Raw genomic sequence first — 23,942 nt, 5'->3', positions numbered from 1 at the left:
GTTTTTCCGAGATGTTAGTGAAAAGAAACATGCACAATATTCCCATACATGTACTTCTCTCAGTTTTGTACTATCTACCAAAAAACAAAAGCACAAACGTGCAACAGGTTGATGTTTAATTTTAACAAATGAACAATGTCAGATATTACTCATAATTAATCACTTGGCGGTGTGACAACTGCAGCTTGGCATTGTGGGACCAAAAGGGGGTTGGGAATGCCACAGGGAAAGGGGACGAGAGAGACTGAAGAGCGTATGGTAGCCGGGAGAGGGGGGCTCCAAGACAAACTGCACTTTGATGATGATTAATACGGCCAGGGAAAATTAAATTCAGCAAGGGAACATTACCAAAAATGTCATTAGTCTCTGACAACAAACATCCCACTCTCTCGCTGCACTCATGGGAACTGCTTTTGTGACGAAACACATGACATCTGCTCCGGAGGACACAAACCTGCACGCCGAGTCAGCAAAGCAGAAGGATCAGGGCTGATAAATCCTAGGTGAAGAGTTAGTGCCTGGTAAAACGACCCCACATCTGGCTATGTTTTGTTTTTACCTCTCCTCATGCTCAGTCAGGATCTCGCATAAAAAGGAAGAAGAGGCCTCTCAATATCGGCTAAGTTGAGTGTGTATTATCTAGCTTTCACCTCTGGCGTTCCCCTGTTTGGCTGCGTAAATATTTCATTACCACATAATTGGTTGCTGCTTCAGGCTAGGCAATGAGGCGGGTGATCTAGCAATGTTCTGAGGATTCTGTTCCTCCTTGTTCTTCTTTTCTATATAAAATTCACAAAGCCTGAACTAAACTTGAAATGCGTCATGTATCTGATGAGGAAGCTTTCGAGTTGCCAGGCCTGGCCCCCTCTCCTCCTGTCTTCCTAACGAGAAACCAGCAGCACGATTCTGCGCCATCGTAAATATTTAAGCTGGGCTTAAACCAGCCCACCTTTTATTAGTTTCGCTGTGCCAACAGAAGGGCAACAGGGTCCTGGAGTGCACCGCTTGTTAACATGTAGATTAGTGAAGTGGCAGTGAGGTGGGGGCGGACATGCTGCCAGGATAAAATGAGCGCATTTGCATGTTCGCATGTTAAACATGTCGGGGTTTTAGAGACAGCCGGTTTCCACTTCTAAAAATAATATAGCAAAGACACTAATATAAAGCCATAACACAAAAGCATCAGCACCCTGATTATACCACAGTGCTGCTGAATTTGTGACTCGTGACTCTGATTGGTCAAGTGTTGATTAATTTTTCATAACAGCACAACAATGCATGCTGTAATTCCAATCACAGGTTTATAGTAATGCACTTGTTGTAATATGTTATCTACAGCTCAGTCACAAAAACATGTGCAATCATTGAGATGGTGAAGTTCTGTGTTAGGAGATGTTTATTTAACATTATAGAAGGAGTCCCCAGTGTTAGCACAGGTTTTCTGTAATTTTTTCCACTTTGCAATTTCTCTGTGACATTACAGAGCTGTGTTCTCATGTCTTATTAACGTGAAAAGAGACAAAAACGAGAGGCTGTTGAGAGAATGACTGTTTATAGCTGCAACAAATTAAAAGATAACGGGAACTAACTTGTTTCATGAAGGTTCCACAACATTGTAACCATAAATGTAACTATAACTGGATAATAAGTATGTGTTAAATTCTTTAATAAATAAAAATGTGATGACTTCTAACAGCACACACATGTTTTATTTCTTACATAAAACTTATTATACAATAAAAAATTAAGATTTAGCCTAAAATACAAGAAGCCAAGATTTATGTTTTTGAAGGAAGAGTGAATTCAGTATTCAAAAGCAGAAAAAACTTGCCCTGAAGGCTTGCCTGTTTTGCCCTTCAGCAAGACTTGAATTTGAAATGGGTTCTTTTTTTCAAGCTCTGGTCTCTATCCTATGCCCAGTGGAGCTTGTGCACTTGTGTTGAAAAGTGGATCTCTCTGGGCAAAGCTCACCCCTCTGACTCCTAATCGTGCTCCATGCTCCCTCACCTCCCGGCCCGCATGGAGTCCGCAAACACGCTGCTTTATAGAGTCATTCAGGACCGCCTGCTCATTAGTCGGTTAAAAAAACAGTACTTTACTTTCCATAAAAAAAGAAACAAAGTGCTCATTGATCAGCAAGATCGATGGCGGATCAATAACCTAAACCCTCATCATTCCAAGTGCGGCATAATTACAGCTGAGATATGGTCGTCATCACAAAAATCAAACACGGCACAGGCTAATTGGAGGCAGATCCATTACTTTAGTCACGGCGTGCACAAAAAAAGCTTTCCAGGCCCCTTTGAAAGAACGTACTCTGCTAGCTGAGCACAAGAGCTTCCTAAAATAACCGGCTCACACCATTAGTCGCCGTGTCATCGTGGAGGTCGTGGTGCTGGGTCCCATTTGAGGACATTTAATACTGGGCATATCAACATCAGCTTGAAAAGCAAAGCTTTGTGTCTTTTTTTAATGTAAATTACACATGCTGCTTATTAGATTGCATTAAGCCATGTTTTTACAGGACAACATGTGATATTAATTTATTAAAACATATAGTGATAGAAAGAAAGAGTCCATGGCATACCCCAAAGTGGCATCAACACCTTTCATCAGCATTCATACTCAGCCATTGTCTGCTTTCCAGCAGTATCATGCTAAAGACAGAAAGGAAATTTCACTGTCTGAGTATGTATTTGAAGGAACAATAACATATTTAAATGTTTTTTTTCTGTTCTTTTTAGGTTCTTGGGCATATATGACACTATGTAGTGTTTATACAGGCATAATGTTACATCGTATATAGTGAGAATACTGTATATTATATACTGAAGTGTGAGACTTTTGGGATTTGGACTTATAGCATGCCGGAGGCTTAAATAAAAAAAAAATTCTTGCATGAACATTTGAAATTCCCAGACTGTCTACAAATCCACTAAATATCAGCAAAAAAGAAAACACTTATCTGACTAAAAAATAAAATGAATCTGAAACATTTAAGTCTAGGATATTATGATATTGTATCTGCATTGATTTTCTTTACTTAACAAAGCAACACATTTACACTTTCCGTGATTTATGCAATCTTTTTCCCTTCTTCCCTAGCTAGCTAGTCTGGATGAGGGCAACCGCGGAGCTAGTGCGTTGCTGACTGGTCAGAAGGTTAAGGCTTAAAAAAAAAAAAAGTTATTTACCAAAGTAAAATATATAATTATGTAGCAAAGCTTTATGTATGGAGATGCTTATTTAACATTTATGGAAGGAGTCCCCAGTGTCAGTGCTTTGGAACAGTACGTTTTTCACCACAGGAAAGTCTTTGGGACAGAAGTGTTTACGCCTCGCATTCCCTCAGTAACACAACAAACTGTGTTTTTTTGTCTTATTAATTTCAAGAGAGAAGGAAAAAAAACAGGCTGGTGATACTGTCTATAGCCGCTATAACATACGCGATTACAAGAGCTAACTTGTTTGACGGACGCTCCACAACTATAAACAGCTAAAAAGTACAACGTGTCAGTCTTTAAAACGTTTTAAAAATCAAATCTTTGGCAAATTGCTGTGGTATAAGAGGTATATAACAGCATCACACCACCTCGTTGTGGATTATTATCCTATAACAAGTGTTTTATTCCTAGCGCTACTGTTAATGTTTGTTCTGTCTGCGGTATACAGGTATGGGCCAATTAATATTTGAACACATTCATATTCTAAACCTTTTTCTTAGAATCTGAATGCAATTTGACAACCCTAGGAAATGCACAGAGCGGAAAGTGTAAGAATAAGTAGAATGTGCCGAAAAGCACATAATTGGGCCAGTGTGTGCTTCTAGCACTCCTCAGTCAGCTCAGAGTTCTGTGGGAGGCTAAAGGTTTGGCACAGAAACCACAGGATGAGTATGTAAGGCTGTAACCAGCTCTTGCTTTCCTCTCTCCTGCATTTTCCTCTTGCCCTCTCTTTCTCTCTCTCTCTCGCCCCTGCATTCTCCAAGTGCCGGGGGCGCCATGCTTGTAAAAGTAACCACAGCTCTTTGAGAGCTGGATGTATTTACAAACGGAGGTATGTCGGAATCAAAGGAATTACCACATGACATAACACATTAACCAGACAGCAGATAGAGAATTTATAGAGTAGAGCTGGCAAGGGTGTTGCACCCAGGAACTACCGAGTACCATTGTTCGATCATGCAGAGCCGCAAGCAGGTTAAAACTCACTCACCTGAGAAGGAACTAAAGAGAAGAATCTAATGTCACCTCTAACACGCTCTCAGTCGAGTCCCTACCCCACTTCCTGTTGTCTCCACTTGTTCAGTCTCTGCTTGTTCCTTATCTTTTCAGCAAATCAAATTCAGCATTGGCAGATCTCCCTGCCAATGCTGCAGCTTCTCTAAAGTACTCTTAAATGTTCTGCCTCATCCTGGTTTAAAGATCTAAAGCCAAAGCTCTCTTTTTTCATTCTACTCCTCTCTTTCCCACTTCTGCCTCGACCCATTCCCTTTAGCTTCCACAGTTTTTATTTCACCCTCATCAGCAGGGGACTAAAAATAAATGATAAATGGAACATGATATTTTAAAGCCTTATCTCTTATCTGTTCTTACAAGGGAATAATAGGGTAGTTAATCCTGCAGATCTCCCTCAAATTGATTAATCAGCACATGCAGACAATCAAATAAATGATTAATACTCTCCAGACCTGTGGTCGGACAGTTACCCCGAAAGCATCAGTAATAATTCAGTAACCCCTTGCCAGACCAAAGCTGTGGCTGCCTTGCTCCATGTCAGATCTCTGATGGGGAGGGTGGAGCTGGTGGCGTTTGGCTTTGAAGCGGGTGCATAACAAACTGATCTGCTCTCCTCTACCTGCCCGAGAGTCTCTCACCTGCTGACCCAACCAGACAGAAATCCTCTCACCTTGATACTTATGGCCAGAGGCAAATTACAAAAATTCACTTAGATTCAAGAGTGGCTGGAGAGCATATGTTTGGTTTCTGATGTCACCTCAGAAGGGTTCTTTCATCAAAAAAATAATTTGTCACTATGTTATAGGTTCATTCATCTTTGGTGGATCTGGAGCCTATCCTGGGAGCACTGGATATACCTGGATGAGTTTAGAGGGATTTAGAGTTTTTGGAAGGAGGGAGAAAACTGGAAAGCCCAGCGGAAACTCCAAAAGTGTAACCTGATCTCAGGATTGAACTGTGGACCCTGGAGCTGTGAGGCAGCAACACACTGCCACCCCTATGTTATAAGTATTGAATGCAACATATTAATGAACACAAGCCCTGACTTTGCAGCACTACAGACAAACAGACAAGGTAATCCTTTAAGTGCATATGGGTTTATAAGATAACCGAGGTAGGATGAGCTGTTCCAGATCTCTCAGTTCCATCACGCTCAGTGATGTCGATCACTGGTGACGGATTCCTTGTTTATACAGCTTTTTGTAGGACAAAAGCAAGGGGCTATCTCTAGGAGAATAGCTCTCTTTCTTTCCGCTTCCCTATAATGCTGGGTTTCCGATGTGGATCAGCAATTTCTGTGGATCCCCTGCATCTGCCAGCTTGGTCTCTTGTACTTAGACTAGACCAGGGACAGTTGACAGAGACTCAAATGCTTGCTTTCCTAATGCAGGAACTACAAAGCGTTGGTGTGATGGAAAAAAGGAGCAATGTGTGTCTTCATTTCCTGAGACCCCCATTCCTAGCCTGGCTTTCATGCAGCTGTCCGATATCTTCTTGGCCGCGACTTGCTGGCTCCTGATCCTCCATATCACAGCCATACATAACATCACGAGTCTTGCTGCCACCTGCATTTTGCCAGTCACCTCAGAAAGTCCGAAAGCACTTGCATAACTGTACATAAGTGCTCAGTGTTTAAGCTATCAGAGTTGTTCCTCTGTGGCCTAAGAGACTCACCGCCACAGCTGAAGCACTCTGCCAATATGGCTTGTAATATATGGCCTGCTCTTTAATAGGCATAAGCACAACATGTAGAGAAATGCGGCGAGAAGATCTTCTATAACCGATACAGTTCACTTTGATCTCGGCTTAGGTCGGAGCTGTTTATAAATCAGCCACACAAATATTTACGAGTTGGACAAGAGATATTGGAGGAGGGATGAATGCCTGGTCTGGTTTGTATCTTTGTCCGTCTTTTTCTCCCTCTCTCCCTCTATGGCTCTCTCCACTCCTCCCTATTTCCCCCCAACCAGTCGATGAGGCCACCATGGCATCAGGGCTTGGGAGTAAGAGGCCGCAGGCCACATTTATCACGGCTTTTCCGGTTGCCTTTTTAACATGGTCATAGGGAGCGGGCCTCAATGTATACCGGAATAATGAATACGGGCATGACCAAAAAAGCCTCAACACCCCAACCACCTGACAGGTGTGTTAACTGCAGCAAATTACACAACCTGCTATATCTCAAAGCACATTCCAGTTTTGTGTACTGTCATAAGTACCAGACTAGGGTTCGATAAATTAATAAGAGGACAGCATTCAATATGCATTGCCTTCTGCTATCTCTCTGCCCACCTAGCTATTCCCGTCTGAAGCATGCACAACGAGACGACCAGCCTCAGGCAGATCCATCGTCGTTAATTGCTCCCCCCAGCCCTGACCTCCGCTCCTGATCTTGTTCTGATATACAGCATCTCTATTAAGCCGGGAAGTAGGTATATATTCTTTTAATGACCCCTCAGTCCTAACGATGCAGTTGAAAATGGGGGAGAGTGGAAAAAAAATCAATTGCGATCTTTTTCTTTTGTCCTTCACCGACTCTATTAGTTTTCCCTTTTTTATCTGATGTGGAGACCCAAAAAACCCCAAAACATGGAATGAGAAAAGGAGAGCAGTGGTGACGTAGTAATTGTTTACGTGGTGTGTACACAAAACATGGAAGCACGCTTATTTTATTAAAGTGTATTTAAAATGTTTTGAAGAGAATAACTTTTCAGTACAAGGGAGCTGTACACTAAAAGTGGAAGGATGTAAGACTAAACAGGGCGTCTCTATAATGATCACCATATTAAAATCTCAGTTCAAAAAGTAGGCTTAATGTCAGGTTTATACATTCTCTCGCTGACATCATCAGGCAAATCGTAATAAAGGAGTATGTAAGGAAGTTAACATGCATAAGAGAGTAAAGGGGGGGGGGGGGGGGGGTTGGGGCTGATGGTAGTGGTGCTCTGGCTTGTCGATCGATGCAGTGATTGGCAGTTAATGGCTTTTCCTGTTCTGCCTTCGTAACCCCACTCTGATGGCTGTTGCCTCTGATAGGAGATGGCAGATGGCATTTGACTTTCGTACATGAAGCCCTGACTTTGTGGAGATGGCTTCATCGTGTTTAATGATTTAAAACCCAAGTTGAATATTGGGAATTCTCTGCCACAAGTAGGCCAAGGAGGATTTTCAAGCTTCGAAAGCACTTGACACACTTCCAACAACTGAGAGCAAGTCCCTCTCTATAGAAACCACAACTTTATCAGATATTTGAGAAGTCGAAAGGCTAATCAGGTGGATTTTAAATAGCTTGCATCATGTTTGTCACGCTTGGTACTAAAATGAATAAAAATACCAGTCAGTTTGGGCTTCCACCTCCAAATCTGTCTTTCAGTCAACTGATACAAGAAAACTAATTTTTTCTTAAAATAGTGGGTAATACACGCATAAGAAGCCTTTATGGTACTTGGAGTCTAAAAACAAACTGACTTCTTGCATTCCTATAACCCTTATAGCGCCTTCCTATCATTTAGTAGCCCATAAACTTAATTATTTACATCACAACACTCCAAATGTCCAATGATTACACTGGTAGTAAAACAAAAAAAGTGGCTAATCGAAATAACAGGAGGATAGGCCTGTATTTCATATTTACAGAAAGAACGGCCACTCGCTAGCAATCCAGTCATTATATTACGAACTGAGAAACAAGATCCCTGTTGAAAGAGAGAGGGGAAATATTCTCCTGCAGTGTGAGATGCTGAAGAGACCAAAGCTGGCCTCATAACTCATCAGTGATACTGTTCTGTGGAAGCAAGGGCCAGGACACTGGAGATCCATTCAGAAATAGAACAGAACAAAAGCCTGGTTCTGCATGTGCTGTGTGGATAGAGATCTGGAACCAGTGGGACCCGATGGTGCTGAATTAATACACTTATTAATACAGAGAGAGAGAGAGAGAGAGAGAGAGGGGGAGAGAGAGAGAGCGCACTTCCCCTTGCAACATCAACAAAAATTTAATAAAGCCTGCTTCATATAACTCATTAATAAGGTCCTCCCATCCCCTCTTTCAGCGCTTAATTTAATATTACAATAATTTGAATAATCATTTGCATACCAGATCTATGGATAGCAATCTACTCAAGTGGCAAAAAATATAATGCCTCCCCAAGATTTCAATGGTACAGTAGCCCAGACTAGCCTTCTGGTTCAAATTAGCAGAATAAAACCACTCCAACCTAACAAGTATAAATTAAGGAAATTCCTAAGCAGTGACAGAGATTACCCCGTCTGTATGAAGAATCCAAAGCTGCCGAAATCAAATTTAAGACCTGGTGTTGGCCGAACTTGGTGATGCTGCTGAGGAGAAGGTGGAGGAGTGCTCCAGTCGCCAAAGTGCTGACGACTTCCTCCACTGTCTCCCATTCGCATCTTTGCACCCAGAGTGCCAAGTTCATAAATCAATGTGACCATCTGAAAAAATGCTTCATAAAACACCAATGTGTGAAACCGCTTAAAAAACAGGGGAAAAAAAAACGCTTTTCCACTTATTTCTGCAGCTGCGACCAATAAAAAAAAAGGCACCTCCAAGAGGTTGACCTCAGAGTTCACCACATCAGCAGGAGGGGCTGCATGGGGGGATCAGAGCACCAGCGAGCCTATGACACCGTGTGAGAGAGTGCGTGTTTTCCTCCTTCGCACTTCTGTATGGGGAGCCGCAGCCAGAGAATGTGTGGGCTATAAAGTCGCAGTAAATGTTTGCCCTTGAAAAACAGCTCCGCTTGTCCCTCAACCTCTCTCTGGCTCTTTCATTCTCTCTCGTCACCTTAAGAAGCGTAAAGTCGAACGCAGGTGGATGAGGAGAGAAGTGGAGATGGCATGTGGAGCCATAAAAACGGCATGGAGATGAAGTGAAACATTTGTTTGCCTGCGTCTCTTCACTTCCAAAAAGTTCCTTTGGTTCCCATACAGTCATTCAAATAAATAGATTAACATTTTTGGGCACTTTGTATCAACATTTCTCTTCCTGCTTTTTTTAAAAACTCTTTTCTCTGTTTTATCTTTTTTTATATAAGGATTAAAAGTGCCTGATGAGAAAACAAGGTGCGAAATTATTTTTTCAAAGGGGGCCCCAATAAAAACCATATGACACCCCAGGCTGAACTGCTTAATTACAAAGGGATGAAAATCTGCACTCTACATCTGGCGAGATCATTGCCCCATAATGCTGATAGATTTACAGCTCCCAGACCTAACCCTGGACTCCGGCGCACAGCAATTAGGCTGTACATAAGACGCTTCACTGGGCGTCCATCTCAGCAGGGGAGGCTGGGTTTGACTTTTTCAGCTCGGTGCTGCTGAGCAAAAGACGTTTAGGAAACCCCCTGATCGTAGCGCGAGATCCATCTACAACAGCGGTATCAAACTCAATTTCTACCCAGGCCAGCATTTTTGTGAGCTTTTGAATGGCTATAATCTAAGACTATTTAATTTTAACATATTATCTATTCTAGCAAATAACATTGCTGCATCACAGCTCCAGGGTGCCTGGTGTCATCCTGAGCTCAGGTTTCTGTCTGTGCGTTTCACATATTCTCATGGAATCTGCACGAGTTCTCCAGTTTCTGGATCTACCACTAGTGCATACTGAAAATTAATGAACAAATGAACAAAAGAATGAATGAACGAACCTAGGCTCTGAAAGTAAAATAGGATGATTGTAGGAAAAAAGAGGGTTAACAGAAACTACTATATGCACTATTCAGCCAAGGTGATACAATACTTAAACCAGTTTTTAAAATTATTTTTAAAATAAATGTTAACTATATCTATTTTCCAAATATCACAACTGAAGATATATAACGTTAAGAAAGACCTTTAAGAAGAACTCACATAGACTTATCTCTGCTAAGAATGTCTCTCCCATCTCTCTTTTCTTCGCACTCCATCAATTTTTCTTTTTTGAACATTTTGTAGATCTCTACATTGGATGATACTTTTTGGGATTTGGAGTCAATCATTGAATCACACTAAAGACCAACCCCCGACGTGTTTCTGAATCTATTTTTACATCAGATTCAGCAGATAGGAGTTCATTTTAACCAGCGTTTTAGCACTGTGAGATGCAAGCCCACGCATGCTGTACCGTGGCGCATACAGAACGTGGTCGGTCGCTATGCTACGGGCCTGGTATTCCAGTTTGTGTGAAAATGTTGAGTAGTTTCAATATTATTATTTACAAGTTTGCATGGGTCTAATGTAACAAAGCAACAAGCCACGTTTGAGTTTGACACCTGTGGTCTAGAAAGACAACTCTGATGCCAATGCACCAGTCAAGTCAGGACACACTTTGTATTCAGTTTTACTGTTTTTCATGAAAACAGAAAGCAGATCAGCAAAGTTGCTGCTGCCTTTAGTTTACTTTACAGATCAGGAAAATGTGAATAAGCTGTGCGTTCAGCTCCTGAAACCAATCCGGTTGTGATGAACTCATAAAAGTGAGTCTCAGGGTCAGAAGGGAAAAGAGTGAGTGGGGTCCACAGCCTCATTTTCTGGCTTGGATTTATCAGTCCCTGAACTCTTCTGAGCTTCCAAAACCCAAGCAACACACACAGACACACACATGCGCGCACGCACACACACACACACACACACGTTCTGCCCCTATTCCCTTCACTGAGCACCATGAGCAGAACAGTGCTGAGGCCAAGGCCACTCAAAAACCGTTAATCTGCCTGTTGGGCGCTGATGTATTGATGCCAATGAGCTAGTGAGTTGGCCTTCCCTCGCTGTCTTCCTCTCTTTCCGCTCTTCAGAGGGACATTATTTACCAACTGGTGACTCTGTTTCTATGGTGACCAGCTCTCAACCAATAGGGCAGTGACCCGGGACTTCCGTTCTATCACTCGGTCAAGTTCTCTGTTGTAATTTGCCTTAAAAATTTGACTGACAAATACGAGCAAAGGCAACACTAAATCATAGAGTAGACCTGATTAAACATGGCACTTATCAGGAATTTGTTGAACACAGCGCAATCATGCAATCATACAGTTCAGATAGAAGAAATGTGCATTACAAGGAGAAGAGAATAATTTGTCGCTGGTCATTCAGGGCTGATTCGCCCCCATTAAGTTAAAAAAGACAAGCATCTGGTAAAAACGACAAGGTGAAATGAGGCAACTGACAAAAACAACATTGTTTGTTTGTTCTATTTTCACTAAGGCCAGTTCCTCTGTTTATCCTTTATAAGGTGTTTGATGAAACGCAGATCTACCATCGAGTGAATAAATTAGCCGATGTGTAAACAACTCTGTAGCAAGCCACGAGGAAAACATGATGAGAGATAGATGGAAGAGGAAAGGAAGGGGAAAGGAAGCAGGAGAGAAAGAGTTGGAGAGAGGGAAAAAAAGGCTGAGGGAAGATTTGGCAGTGGAGAATGTTTAGTTTTTCAGGCTTGTTGGATTAAAGATATTTAACCATAAGTAGAGCATAGCGTGGGACCACCCAGCCACGCTGCTCCGTTTTGTGGTGTGTGACGGGTAGCTGTCTTGTTTATTAATTTTCTAGAACAAGAGGAGGAGAAAAGGGTGAGACACCTTCATTCAGACACAGAGAACACACAGTAAAAATACACATATTTATGTCAGTTGTCTCCTAATTCAATTCACCCCCAACACACACACACAATAGTTTTTCTTTGTGTGTTGATTATGCAGCTGATAACAAAATGCAACTGATAACAAAAAAAGGGGGTAGAAAGTAATCAAAACGCAAATTAGCTATTAACACGACACACAATAATGTGCTCTCTCTATAACAGGTCAGCCTCTTTATCTCTGTACACCCCCTTCCAAATCTCTTCCCTCTTTGTACTTACTTTCACAATCCTAACAAACATATGGCTTAACGGGAGAACTCGAGTGTGCCTGGTTGGCTGCTGGTCTACACACACACACACACACACACACAGAAGGACAGATGTACTGCTAACCATCAGCAGGGCCAGAGCAGCTGAGCAGCCACGGGTCGCCGGCTGGCCTTTTCCAACGTGGGAGCTGCAAAGAGTTGTGAAATTGCACCAGACTGCCAGAGATATGCAGCCTTGATCCCTCCCTTTCTGATACGCTGAGCCTATCCACACCCACTCAGTCTGTGACTGGAACCCTCACTGGCCAGTCCTTGGGTCTGGTTTATGGAGAAAGCCATTCCCTGTTTGGCTTATTGTAAAGCAAGTGTTCAGCACCCTCCAGGCAGAAAGGGGCAGATGAGGTTCAGAGATGATATGGAGGGTCACGGGTCACGCTAGTGGAGGTCCTGTCATGCACTTAAACACCATTTGGGCAAGCCTACATAGCATGCATGCAAACATTCTAGAGAGGAAAAAAAGCATCTGTGCTGTACAAGGTGGTAAGACTACTATGTCTAACGGTGATGGGGGGAAAAGGAGGAGGGGGGTTTGAGCAGGATGTCTGAGTGGTGGCGGTGTGGACACAGTGCAAGTGCTTTATTAGCGCTGTACTACCAGTAAATCAGAGCTCGGCTCTTCCTGGAAGAGGAGCAACCTTTTTTGCCCACTGAGCACTATTACTGAACAATCACAGGCTAGCCATGATAATTAGGAGAGTATCTCCGTCTAAACGTCTCTCTGCCTCATTCTATCGCTCTCAGACCTGACGCCTGCCCTCCTACACCCCCCTCCACCCCCGCCCTCTCTCCATCTCTACTCTTGACTGATGTCTGGAGGGCTAGTTTGTATAGTTGGGGTGTGTCTCTTTCGTTCTCTCTTTCTCCTCACCCTCCTTCATCCACAGATAGCACTACAGAAATGCACCACTTCAACTCTATTTGATGATAAAAACAAAAGACATCATATCTGGAGTCTCACTAATGGGAGGGTTGAGCTGTTACTGAGAGCCACGTTAATGTGTTTCCTTGTGGCGGCCATGGTTAATCCCTTCCCTTGCATCACTGTCTGTTTTGTTTTACTGTGTTTTTCCTCTGTTCTCCGCCGAGCATGGACGTTTTTCCCTCCACACCGCTGAGCTGCTCCAGTTGGATTGCACTGGAGGGGAAAATAAGAAGAGGGAAGCCTGTCCAAAAAAACGCCGACACTCTGTGGCTGGATTTTGTGGGCCGGACCGTATTAGCAGAGCCGATGTATGACAGAATGTGATCTATTTTCACAAACTTGGGCCAGCAGTAGTGGCTGAATGTGTGCTTGTGTGCATATGCGAGTTTGTGTAGATCCTTGTGCATTTAATAGAGCGAGACCAGGAAAAAAGACACTGGGGGGGAGCTAGTGTACGAGGGGTTTCTTGGGTAAAGATTCCCTATGTGATAGTGACGGCACTTTCTTCCTCTCTTTCCACGGCCAAGAGGCATCTGGAGTGGATTTTGTGCGAGCAGACACCGAGGAACATGATTACATTCAGTTAACTGCGGCCTAAACTGATTATGCATGTGCCAAGCTAATGGACTACATTTGCAAGAGGAAAAATAACATCCAATCAATCTCAATTACTGCAGATAGCAGTGGCCCCCGAGACGAGGAAGGTAGCCAGCTAACCCCCATGCTCCTCCTGCGCCCCTGAAAGGTCTGACTGGAAGCTCACTTCTGGCCCCAGCTCGCCCTGTCTACACCCAGGTTGTCTGGAGTAGTCCAGACTCACGTCTAACTCCAGTAAAAGTCCCTCATCTACATGATCTATGTCAATGATTACACGAAGTGCAATCATCAACATGTACGTTTGAGTATTTCTTGAGGTTACTACTTTTTCCCTCTGAGTATCTCCAAACACAGTTACATTTATTTCACCCATAGTGAAGGTTGGGAACACTCATACATCTGTATGCAAGAACAAACTCACCACAGCACAAGTGATTTAAAAAATGCAAAGGTATTTAAGCCAAACGTTGTATTAGTGATTGCTCTGATTAATTGCTGTAGTAATTGGTCTAGTAATTGCTCTACTACTTAAGTGGATTTACTTAAATATAAGAGTACTTCAGATACTTGAAGATACTTTTACTGTATAATCTTCTCTACTGGAGACTTCACAAATGCTCAGCACTGAACTCCTGTTCAAGATTTATTGGTGTCGACAATTCTTGAGGTTGGGAGGTTGCAAATTAAGGTGTAGAATAGTTTATGACATGGCATCATATTGTCGCCTCACAGCTCCAGGGTCCACGGTTCAGGTTACCGTCTGGGTAGAGTTTCACACATCCTCCCATATCTGTGTGGGTTTCCTCCAGTTTCCTCCCACCTCCCAGAAAAAAAAAATGCCAAATTGCCCCTAGGTGTGAATAAGTGTGTGAATGTGTTTGCACTGTGCCATATGGTTGACTGGTATCCCATCCAGGGTGTATTCTTATCTGGCGCAACCCTGACCAGGGTAGTGCTTACTGAAGATGAATGCATCAGCGAATAGCTTGTGACTTATTGTAATTGAGCATGACTAAAAACAAGAAAAAAAGTTTCACAAAATTCCGAAGACCTGAAATAATGTGGCAATGAGAAGATGCATTTAACTGTAAGCCTAGTTTTGGGTAGAGCTGGACAATATGACAATATGACACTGATATTGTGATACGTCACAGTACATTTTGGTCTGAGATATCTGAGGAATCATGATATCTTTTAACCTTTTTTTAAAATGACAGTTACAATTATCTACAATGACAGTTACAATTATTATCTATTATCTCTTTTTCAGTTTTAAGTAATTTATTTTTGTGGACATATATAAAAGTATCATCAAACTTGTATCATCATTTTTTTATCATTTCCTAAATGCAGATTTTTAGCAAACCTATATATTGTGATACATATCATGTATTGTAGAATTGTATTTCAAGTATCGTGATATGATATTTTTGCCATATTACCACATCTCTAGGTGTATATTGTGGTGATTGGACAGAGGGACCGGAATATTAGTGGACTTCCACTCTCAGCTCTGGAAAGAGTGAGAAAAAGTATAAAGACTCAACTGTAGTAAACTGTACATCGACCTAAATTTTGTTGTGTGGCCCATCTGCAAGCGCTTACTGGGTGACCATCATGACATCATGCTGACCACTACAAAACCACCAGCAAGCAGGAACTTGTACAGCGCGAGGGAAGGTGAAAGTTCACCAAGGGTAAAAAAGACAGACCGACAGAGAGGTAAAATGGAACGACCTGATCTCATCCCTGGACCAGGCTCTATGGTGGTCCATGTGGTTAGAGCAACTTGCCCGAGCTTTCCATGGGCTTTCAGAACATTCCAATATGTGGAGTGGTGGGAGGAGGCATATTTTTAGAAAGGCCTAATATGGGCTGCATACCACAGACTCTCAAATTATCCCATCCAGCTTAGCCCTCAGTTTAAACCTTCCTTTTTAATTCCAGTAATTACAGGCTCCAATTTATACGGAGCCGTGCACACAAAGGGACTGTTTAATGCAAACCAGTTTGATTTGGGTGAAGTGTCCCAAAGATCTCCCACATCTAACAGCCTGTTTATGCTGACTTGATTTATGTTCTCTCCAAAAAGTCCAAAAATATTACGCTTTTTGCATCAGGTTTCATTTTCCCTCCACAGACAGAACCCAGCCATTCTGGCAGGGAACCATCATGCTTGGACTGTCAGTGCCTACCACCATCACCATAAAACCAATGGGACATGAAGTCTGTGATGCTGTGGCGTGTCACCTCAACAGAACAAACTCAGTATCCTTGTGTACTTATTATTTAAAAAGAAACACACATTTATAGGTCACGAAGTGCTGAAACAACTTGTCAAGTTGTGAATGTCTCTATTAGCAGGCGAGATGATGTGGATGCTGCTCTATTTGCTGCCTACATCTCATTTACTTTTTGGATCCCTGGAGTTCTGTGGGTTAAGGAACTGTTTTAAGTACCTCAGAGCTTGATGTGTGGAACATCTTTAAGCCTCCAATTAAAGGGAGATGGGCTCAACATATCTCAGTTGCCTTCATGCTCCACATAGGGAGATGAGACAGAGATGTGGCTATGCCTCTAAACTGATCTTGAAAATGTAATTACTTGAGCCCTTGAGTGAAGATTAACGCCAATTCGAAACATACCAAGTGGGTTGGAATAGAAATTTGCATAGGCAGGTGCTGAAGGCAAGCTTAACCTGGTTCGCTAGGTCAAAAATCATGCCTGGAGCAAAATGAGACTGCCTCCACAGGCTAGTCATGTGGCTCATGTTACATATTTGAGTTGTTGAGGAATTTGTAAATATCCTGACTACACGTCCAGGCCTGAACAGGGTGAGGCGGTCGGACAGCCTTCCTAAAGGTCCTGAAGGTACTGCGAGCTAGGCCCTGCCTTTGACGGTCAATGAAGTAGCTTTCTCAGCACTGCCGTCGAGCATTATCCCCTCGGGCCAGGGTTATGACTGACCTGGGAGCTCCATCTCGCACCTTCACACTTAATGGGGTGCTGAGAAACAATTTCTCTCAGTTAGTGAGCTGGACGCTGTTGTGCTGTAGAGAGCTCATAGACAGGAAGCCTGCAATAAAACCATCAGCAAACTGGAAGGAACCCATTCATAAAGAACCCACAGCTCTCTGACAGAGCAGATGGAGTGTTGGCTGTTATTCCAAATTATTCTGTTTTACCACAGCTTTCTAATGTGATTAAAGCCTGCCGTAAAAGACAATCTGTTTTTGCAAATGCTTTTGGGCAATAGTTGTTCTGGTGCAGTGACATTTGGTATAAAGTGCTATGCTCTTGGAAATGTTAAATGAATAAAACCTGATAATATGTAATGTTTGTTTTTGGTCATTTATTTTCCAAGAGCGTAACACTTAAAAACCAAGTCTTTGTGTAAATAAAAGCAAAATAAGGGAGAGAGGGCAGAGTGCACCATGATCTCAGAGGGAGCGTCTGAGAATGACTGTATGTAAATATCTCAGAGAATGTTTGGGGGAGTAACTGAGGATCTGTTTAAGTCTGTGAGAAATGGTTGAGGAAAAGGGACAGATAAAGAGGGGAAGGAAAAAGAGAAGTCCCTGTGCACTATGATGCCAGTTTGGTTTAACCACGCTGAGAGCCTGGGCTGCAGACACACAGGATAGGTGCCTAAGTGGATTCAGGCCTGTTAGATTTATAGCCATTTGTTCAGAGAGTGTTCATCCATTGGCTATTATGGAATGATTAGAGGAGAAGGTGAAGCTCCAACTCTGGAGAAAATCAATATAGCTGTCGAGAACGATCCTGCCTTTCCCGCTCTGAGGAGTATTAGCACCGAACCCTTCTCTCTCTCCCCACTCACTTCACACTTCTTCATCCGCTCTACCGCCAATATCACCCTCTGTCCTCATTCCCACCCTGCTGACCTGCCATGTCCCTCTGCCTCTAATGACTCCGGCCGTTTCTGTCTCCACTGTCTAGGCTTTGTAATACAACATGGCCGCATCACCCACAGCCTGAGTACAGTTAGGGAGTATTTGTAGGGGTAGTGATAGTAGATTCTCTCATCTCTGGACGAATGGAGGCTCAAGCAATTCTGGTTCAAGTCTACACAACTGGAATAATCACTCACCTTGTACAGCTTGAGGCTGGCCTCGTGGCGCGAATTGACAGTGTGCATGCGCAGCTTCTCCAGGCTGTTGGTGTAGTAGTCACAGGCGTTGCACTTGAGGTGTACAGGGTTCCCGATGGCCACGCATTTTAGGCGCCACTCATTACCCTTGCCACCCTCCTTAATGTGGGCCACCAGCTGGTACTTCTGCACATGCTTGTCAGTCTTGCAGTGCAACTGGAAGTTGGCCTTCAGCTGTGTGGTGTAGCGGCACAGCTTGCACTGGTGCGAGTCACCCACCACTGCCTTCCACTCATCCTCGGGCAGTGTGCGCTCAGCGCCCATGTGCATGCCCAGCATGTCCAGGTTGTCGGTGGTGAACCGGTTGCACACAGCGCACTGGAAGAGCTTCAGTGATGGGTCAGTTGTCTGCGACAGGCTCTCACCCAAGGTCATCAGCTCCTCGGATACCAGCTGTCCTCCACCTAGACGTACGTCCATGGGAATGTCCCCTCCTACTGAAGACGCAGCATAGAAAGATGGGCATCACTGTTAATCATTTAACACACATACAGCATCTCTCCATGATATTACACATTCATCTGTTTATGTTTCCTGCTGTAAAAAGGTACATTTCAGTTTGCCTGGATGTCCTGTGGAAGCGTAAATGGTGCTCAGCCTTTCAACAAACAGGCAAGTTTTTCCATACTGTCAAAGTAGATTTGCTTTGCAGTCCTCTGGAGGATAACATGCAGGTGTATATTTACACATTTAATTTTATTAAAGCTAAAACATCCTTTTCTTTCATCTAAGACAAGATGAGAGAAAAAAGAAAGACAGAGAAAGAAATAAAGCCTGACTTCTCTAGCAAGGACTGGGTACAGTTATAGATTTATGGAAACCCTTGTTTGGACTTTCACAGCCTGCCATTTCCAGAGGCAATGAATCCAGGCTAATAAAAAAAGTTATTCTATCATTATAGGAGAGGTACCAAGTTCACTAGCCTACTTTACTGTAAATCAGATCTATTCCTGTTGTTTGAGGAATTGTAATATAAAATCTGCATTTTTACTCCAAATTGCTCACCAAATCAACAGGGAACCCTTTTTGGAATTCAAAGTCAGAGCTCAGAGTTAGACCAAAGTCAGAGTTACATGAGTTATAGCAGATGGGAAGAAAGCTCTTAATAATCAACAACAGAGTAACAAATATGACAAAGCAATCAGGTGGTGTGGAAGAAGATGCGTTGTTTAAAATAGATGACAAATCAGGAGCAGTCTGCATGTTTTTGCCTTTGCTCACTGATCTTTAATCTATCACTGCCCAGACTGAGCACACTGGCTGACCCCACCTGGCTTTACACTAAATTAATTCCAGCAGCCTCTTTTTTTATTTATTGCTGCAATATGCAGCCTTTTTTCTGACTTTCCTCTATTACCTGCACTTTTAATGCAGGGAGAAGAAGATTTCTGCAAAACCCTCTGAAATCACCAATTGGGGCGCAGAAGTCTGTCTCTGTTACCTGATTCATACATGCCAACTCTTAATTCCTCTGTTTTCCTTGACTCATTTTTATTCACATTTGGTAAACAGTTCCATCTTCAAATAGCCTCCTGTGTATGAATCAGTTCTTATAATAATTTCTGCGGTTTTGTATCTGGTTTGTGCAACAAAACGTTCCAAGATCATGACTGTTTCTTCCTAAGTTGGCGGGACAGTGTGTTGATAAATTTCATTTAGAGTTTAATTTAAGGAACGGCACTGACTCCCTCCCTCACTCTCTCTCTCTCTCTCTCTCTCTCTTCAGCTTAGGTTGTAAGGATAAGGGCTATAAAAGACAACAAGAGGGGCCAGTAAAATTATTTGAGATTATGATTTGTCATCTCTTAGAGAACAAAACAAAATGACAAAAGAAATAATATAAAAAGATGAAAACTGTAATCTTCTGCAATAATATTAAAAAGACATTGCTGTGATTTTCTCAAACATGATCTAATTTATAAGTAGGAGAAAGAGTATAAGAAGGAGAAAATGAAATAGAAAAGTCTGTGCAGACAGTGAGGTTGCAGTTGGCACACCAAAGCCTCTGCTTCACCACTGCATTACCCATTTTCCTTCATTTCTTTTACCAAAATAAAATTTATAGCTGCAATTATAAGTGAGAGGGAAAAGGAGGTGAGTTGGGTTGGTTAGGACAGCAGCAGTTTGGGAATAACGACAAAAAAAAAAATGCTGACACGCACAGGGAAGTTTGTGGACCAAGCTGCAGAGCTGCCTGGCCTGCCCATTCATACTGACTTTCTAGTGTGTGTGTGTGTGTGTGTGTGCGTGTGCGTGTGTGTGTTCGTGTTTGGGGGAATTCCCAGGAATAGTGACCTGACTAACACAATGGACGCTACTAGCAAGTTGAGGCTCATATTTTAGGAAGATGTGTGTTCTCTCCTCCTACTTTTCTGTTTTCTGTGGGTGTTTGTGTGAAATATATCAACTCTCAAAGATACAGTATCCTTTCCTTTTACACCTAAGCACAGTAAATAATACTGTCTGATGCCTGTAACACCTGTTTTAAAGCATCAACCTTCACACAAACCTATACAAAAGGTCCAGACTAGAGTCGTGTCACCTCAAGCTTTGTGTGTTAGAAACCACTCTCTACTCTTGAGTTATGGTGACATCCTGTTCTTTCAGGAAAGGAACATAGTGAAGGATTTCCTTTTTTTGCTTGCATCATAGTCTGTGCCAGTTCAGTTACATGTCACCCACAGCTCTCACAAAAAGCTCTCTCTTTCAAGGCAAGATTTCATAGATAAGGAATGCACTTACAGCATAGATTAGTGAGTATTTATCTACACTTTAGGCAGAGTGGCCTCTCTGGTATTTTTTAGTCATACCACATTTTCTTTCACTGTCATATCTAAAGGAGTATCCTATAAGCAATTTAAATTGTAAGTGTATTTATGTGACCTTTCTACTTTTTTCAATCAGATTATTTCAGATAACCTCTTTTTTAATTATACAAAGAGCAAATGAAAAAGCAATAAAGGATTAAGCTTTTCGATGAAAGCAAGAGGCATACAACTCACCTAGTGCTGGGGCCAAGGAAGCCATATTAGGGTCCAGGTGGAATCCTCCTAGCAAGAATTGGGCATCGGCTCCAGTAGGATCTATCTTCAGGCCTGGAGGCAGGCTCATGTTTTGGGTCAGATAGTACTGGTAAAGTTCTGCCTCAGAGGGCGAATGCATGGCCCCCAGGCCTAGACGGCCATGTTGCATCTGGGTGACATTCTGCTGAAGCAGCATCATGTTGTGCATGTGCTTCTCACTAGTCATGTGGATGCGCAGGTTGCGAGCCACATTGGTCTCATAGTCACACACCTCACAGCGCCAAGTGGGTTTGCTCTTGGGCTTGGTGGGCGAAGGAGCTCCACAAGGCCCAGCTATGTGGGTGGACGACTGTGCCGGATGGTGGTGGTGGCTTGGGTGGTGACTGCTGGCCTGGGTGGCTGATGGAACAGACACCACTCCACCAGGTGTATGCCCAAACACCTGCTCACTGGCTGTAGGGATGGAACCTCCATTCTGCAGGGTCTGCATGTTGTTGAGGTGTTTATCTGACTGCATGTGGATGCTCAGATTGCCCTTTGTGGTGGTGGAGTAATTACAGACCTCACAACGAAAGGGCTTGTAGCCACAGGTGTAGCTCTCACCCCGAGCCAGACGTGGATGGCTCTGTCCACTGCTGCAGTACACACAGGAGTTCCCAGAGTCTGGGTGCTTCTCCTTCATGTGGGCCTCCAGGGTCTGCTGGTACTTGTAATGCCAGTTGCACTTGGGACACTTCAGTGTCTTGCAAGAGTTGCGCGAATGCATCATCGTCATATGGCCACCCAGTGAGCGTGACGAGCCCAGGACAGTGTCACATTTAGGGCACTCAACCCCATTTCCTCCACTGGCCCCAGCCCCATGGTTCTGGGGGCATTCACCCACTCCAGTAATGTCGCAGGTTCCTGCATGCTGGGAGTTGGGGTGGGAGTGTGGTGAAGGGTGTGGGTGGTGGTGATGGTGGTGGAGGTGGTGCAGGTGGGCACCACTGTCATCATCTCCCTCTGCCAGGCATTCATTTGGTTCAGGAGCTGTGGCACTATCTCGATTGGCACTTTCATCAGCAGCGGTGTTGGAGGCGAGAGGGGAAGAAGTCCCCGCTGAGGAGCATGCAGCTCCATCCTCCTCACCTCCTCTTCTGGTGGCTGCTGCCATTGCCATGGGGACAGTGGGCCCCTGGCAGTTAAAGCTCAGTGGGAGCTCTGAAGACCTCCGTCCACCATCTGCAGCCATTCCCTCTTCTGATCCCCTGACAGAAGAAGAGCACATGGAAGCTGGGACTTTGCTGTTGAGTGTGGGGCTGGCTGCAGAGGGACAGGCAGAAGGCTGTAGAGCGCTACTAGGCATTAATAAAGGAGATTTAGAAATACTTTGGTTTGAGACAGCTGGTTCCCCGACTTGTCCACCACCACTGCTGCTACTGCCACCACAGGCCACCACAGTGCCATCGTCCTCCACTTCATCCTCTTCTTCTTCTAAAAGAAGTTCCTCCTCTTCTTCAGAGGCCACCTCCTCACCATGAATTAGAGTTTTGCTTTCACAGGGCTGCATGCCCCCATCCTCCCTTCTCTGAGTCCCCTCTTTTCCCACAGGTCCCTCTGTTCTCCCTCCCTGAGCCTTGGGCAGGGTAATGGAGTCTTTGGCAGGACCTGGGGTTGAGGTAAGAGATGGTGGTTTGGGACTTCCGAGGCCTCCCAGGGTGAGTAGGGCTTGTTGCTGGAGACCGGAATCAGAGTCTTTGTTGAGGAGACCTTCGCCTCCTCCACTATTGCTCCCCGCCTCTAAATGGACTCCACTGAATGTGCCAAAGAAGCTCTGGCCTGAGTTCATGGGCACTAGGCTGGGTGGTGAAGGAGAGCTCTTGTTTTTTGGTTCCAGGAAGCTAATTAGGGGCTCTTTGTCTTTACCGATGCCCTGTATAATGGCAGACGCGTGCTTGTGGCCCAAAAGCCTACGCTCATCCTCACACAATGTCATGCGATGATCATGGACAGCGTGAGTGGCGAAGGAGCGAGCATAACCAAAGGACAGTTTGCAGAGAAAACACATGAGAATGGGCTTGCCTTTACCGTAAAGGGCTAGCCCATCAAATTTAGAGAAATCCACATTGTTGGGAACATCTTTGGATACACAAGACTTCTTGGCAGACCCGTCGCTGTTTAGATAATCCTTGTTGCTTTTGTGCCGCACATCAAAAACGCGGAAACTGTGCAGTACAGGACTGTGGCCTGCCAGGGTTGAGGTATTGGGGAAACCTTGGTCTGATGAGCCAAACCACTTTCCAAAAGATGAGGCTATGTGGAACGTGTTGATGATCTGAGGGTAAACTGATGAGGAGGTTCCGGCAGGTTCCCCTGGTTTACCACCACCAGAGAGAAAATTTGAGGGAAGCAAGCTAGATGTCATGCCCCCATCACTTTGGATCAGCTGGCTTAGGCTTTCCACAATGTAAGCTGAGCCATCAGGCTGGTAGACAATTTCCCCAGCTAGGTTTTCCACATCACTGCTCTCTTCTTCATCCTCTTCCTCTCCTTCACTCCCACTTTCCATAGCATCCCTCCGCTGGATGGGCTGCTGCCGCATGAGAGTGGGCATGCCCCCTCCTACTGGAGCTATAGGTAAGCCGGGGAAGGGCTGCAAACTCGGAAAACAGTTGTCAATCTCCATATCATCCAAGTCTTCCAAGTCTTCGTCGTCCTCTCCACAGCTCCCTGCCTCCTGCTCCTCCTCCAACCCCTCTCGTCTGGGGTGCAGTTGGCTGCTGGTGGAGCTCTCACTGGTAGCCTGGGACGGGGTCCGTGTTTGCTGCTGCTGTTGCTTCTGTTCTCTCACAACCTCACGAGGCGTGCTGGAGCTCTGAAGCTGAGCTGAGAGAGGCAGGGGATCCAAGGAATGGGGGTGGTTGCTGGGAGTGACCTGTGCACTAGGGCGATCGTTCCAGGGTTGAGGAGGATGCTGCTGAGGCTGCTGGGAGGTGGTTGAGGAGCTGAGCCCATCGTCTGTCCCAGAAACCACGGGAGACTCACAGCTTTCCATGCTGATGCCTACATGAGGCGTTCATCGCATCCAGGCCTGAGTAAAAAAAAAC

The 23,942-nt window shown here is 44.1% G+C and overlaps 1 protein-coding gene across 7 annotated transcripts in view; it reads right to left on the bottom strand.

Moving 5' to 3' along the window:
• The window catches only part of zfhx3b (zinc finger homeobox 3b), a 376,578-nt gene that overhangs the window by 77,088 nt on the left and 275,548 nt on the right, over window positions 1-23,942 (bottom strand). For 6 of the 7 annotated variants that reach the window (XM_053237891.1, XM_053237886.1, XM_053237888.1 and 3 more), the window contains 2 exons: window positions 20,836-23,926; window positions 17,774-18,270 (listed from right to left, as the gene is read on the bottom strand). In XM_053237891.1, the coding sequence (XP_053093866.1) occupies window positions 17,774-18,270; window positions 20,836-23,890 (3,552 nt within the window). In that variant the 5' untranslated portion in view covers window positions 23,891-23,926. The remainder of the gene's footprint in view (window positions 1-17,773; window positions 18,271-20,835; window positions 23,927-23,942) is intronic. The other variant, XM_053237890.1, reaches the window with a different exon arrangement.

The sequence above is a fragment of the Pangasianodon hypophthalmus genome, chromosome 11 (assembly GCF_027358585.1).
Source record: "Pangasianodon hypophthalmus isolate fPanHyp1 chromosome 11, fPanHyp1.pri, whole genome shotgun sequence".
In the NCBI taxonomy this organism is placed as follows: Eukaryota; Metazoa; Chordata; class Actinopteri; order Siluriformes; family Pangasiidae; genus Pangasianodon; species Pangasianodon hypophthalmus.
The sequence above is the reverse complement of the archived record's forward strand: the minus strand, read 5'-3'. Positions and strand labels throughout refer to the sequence as shown.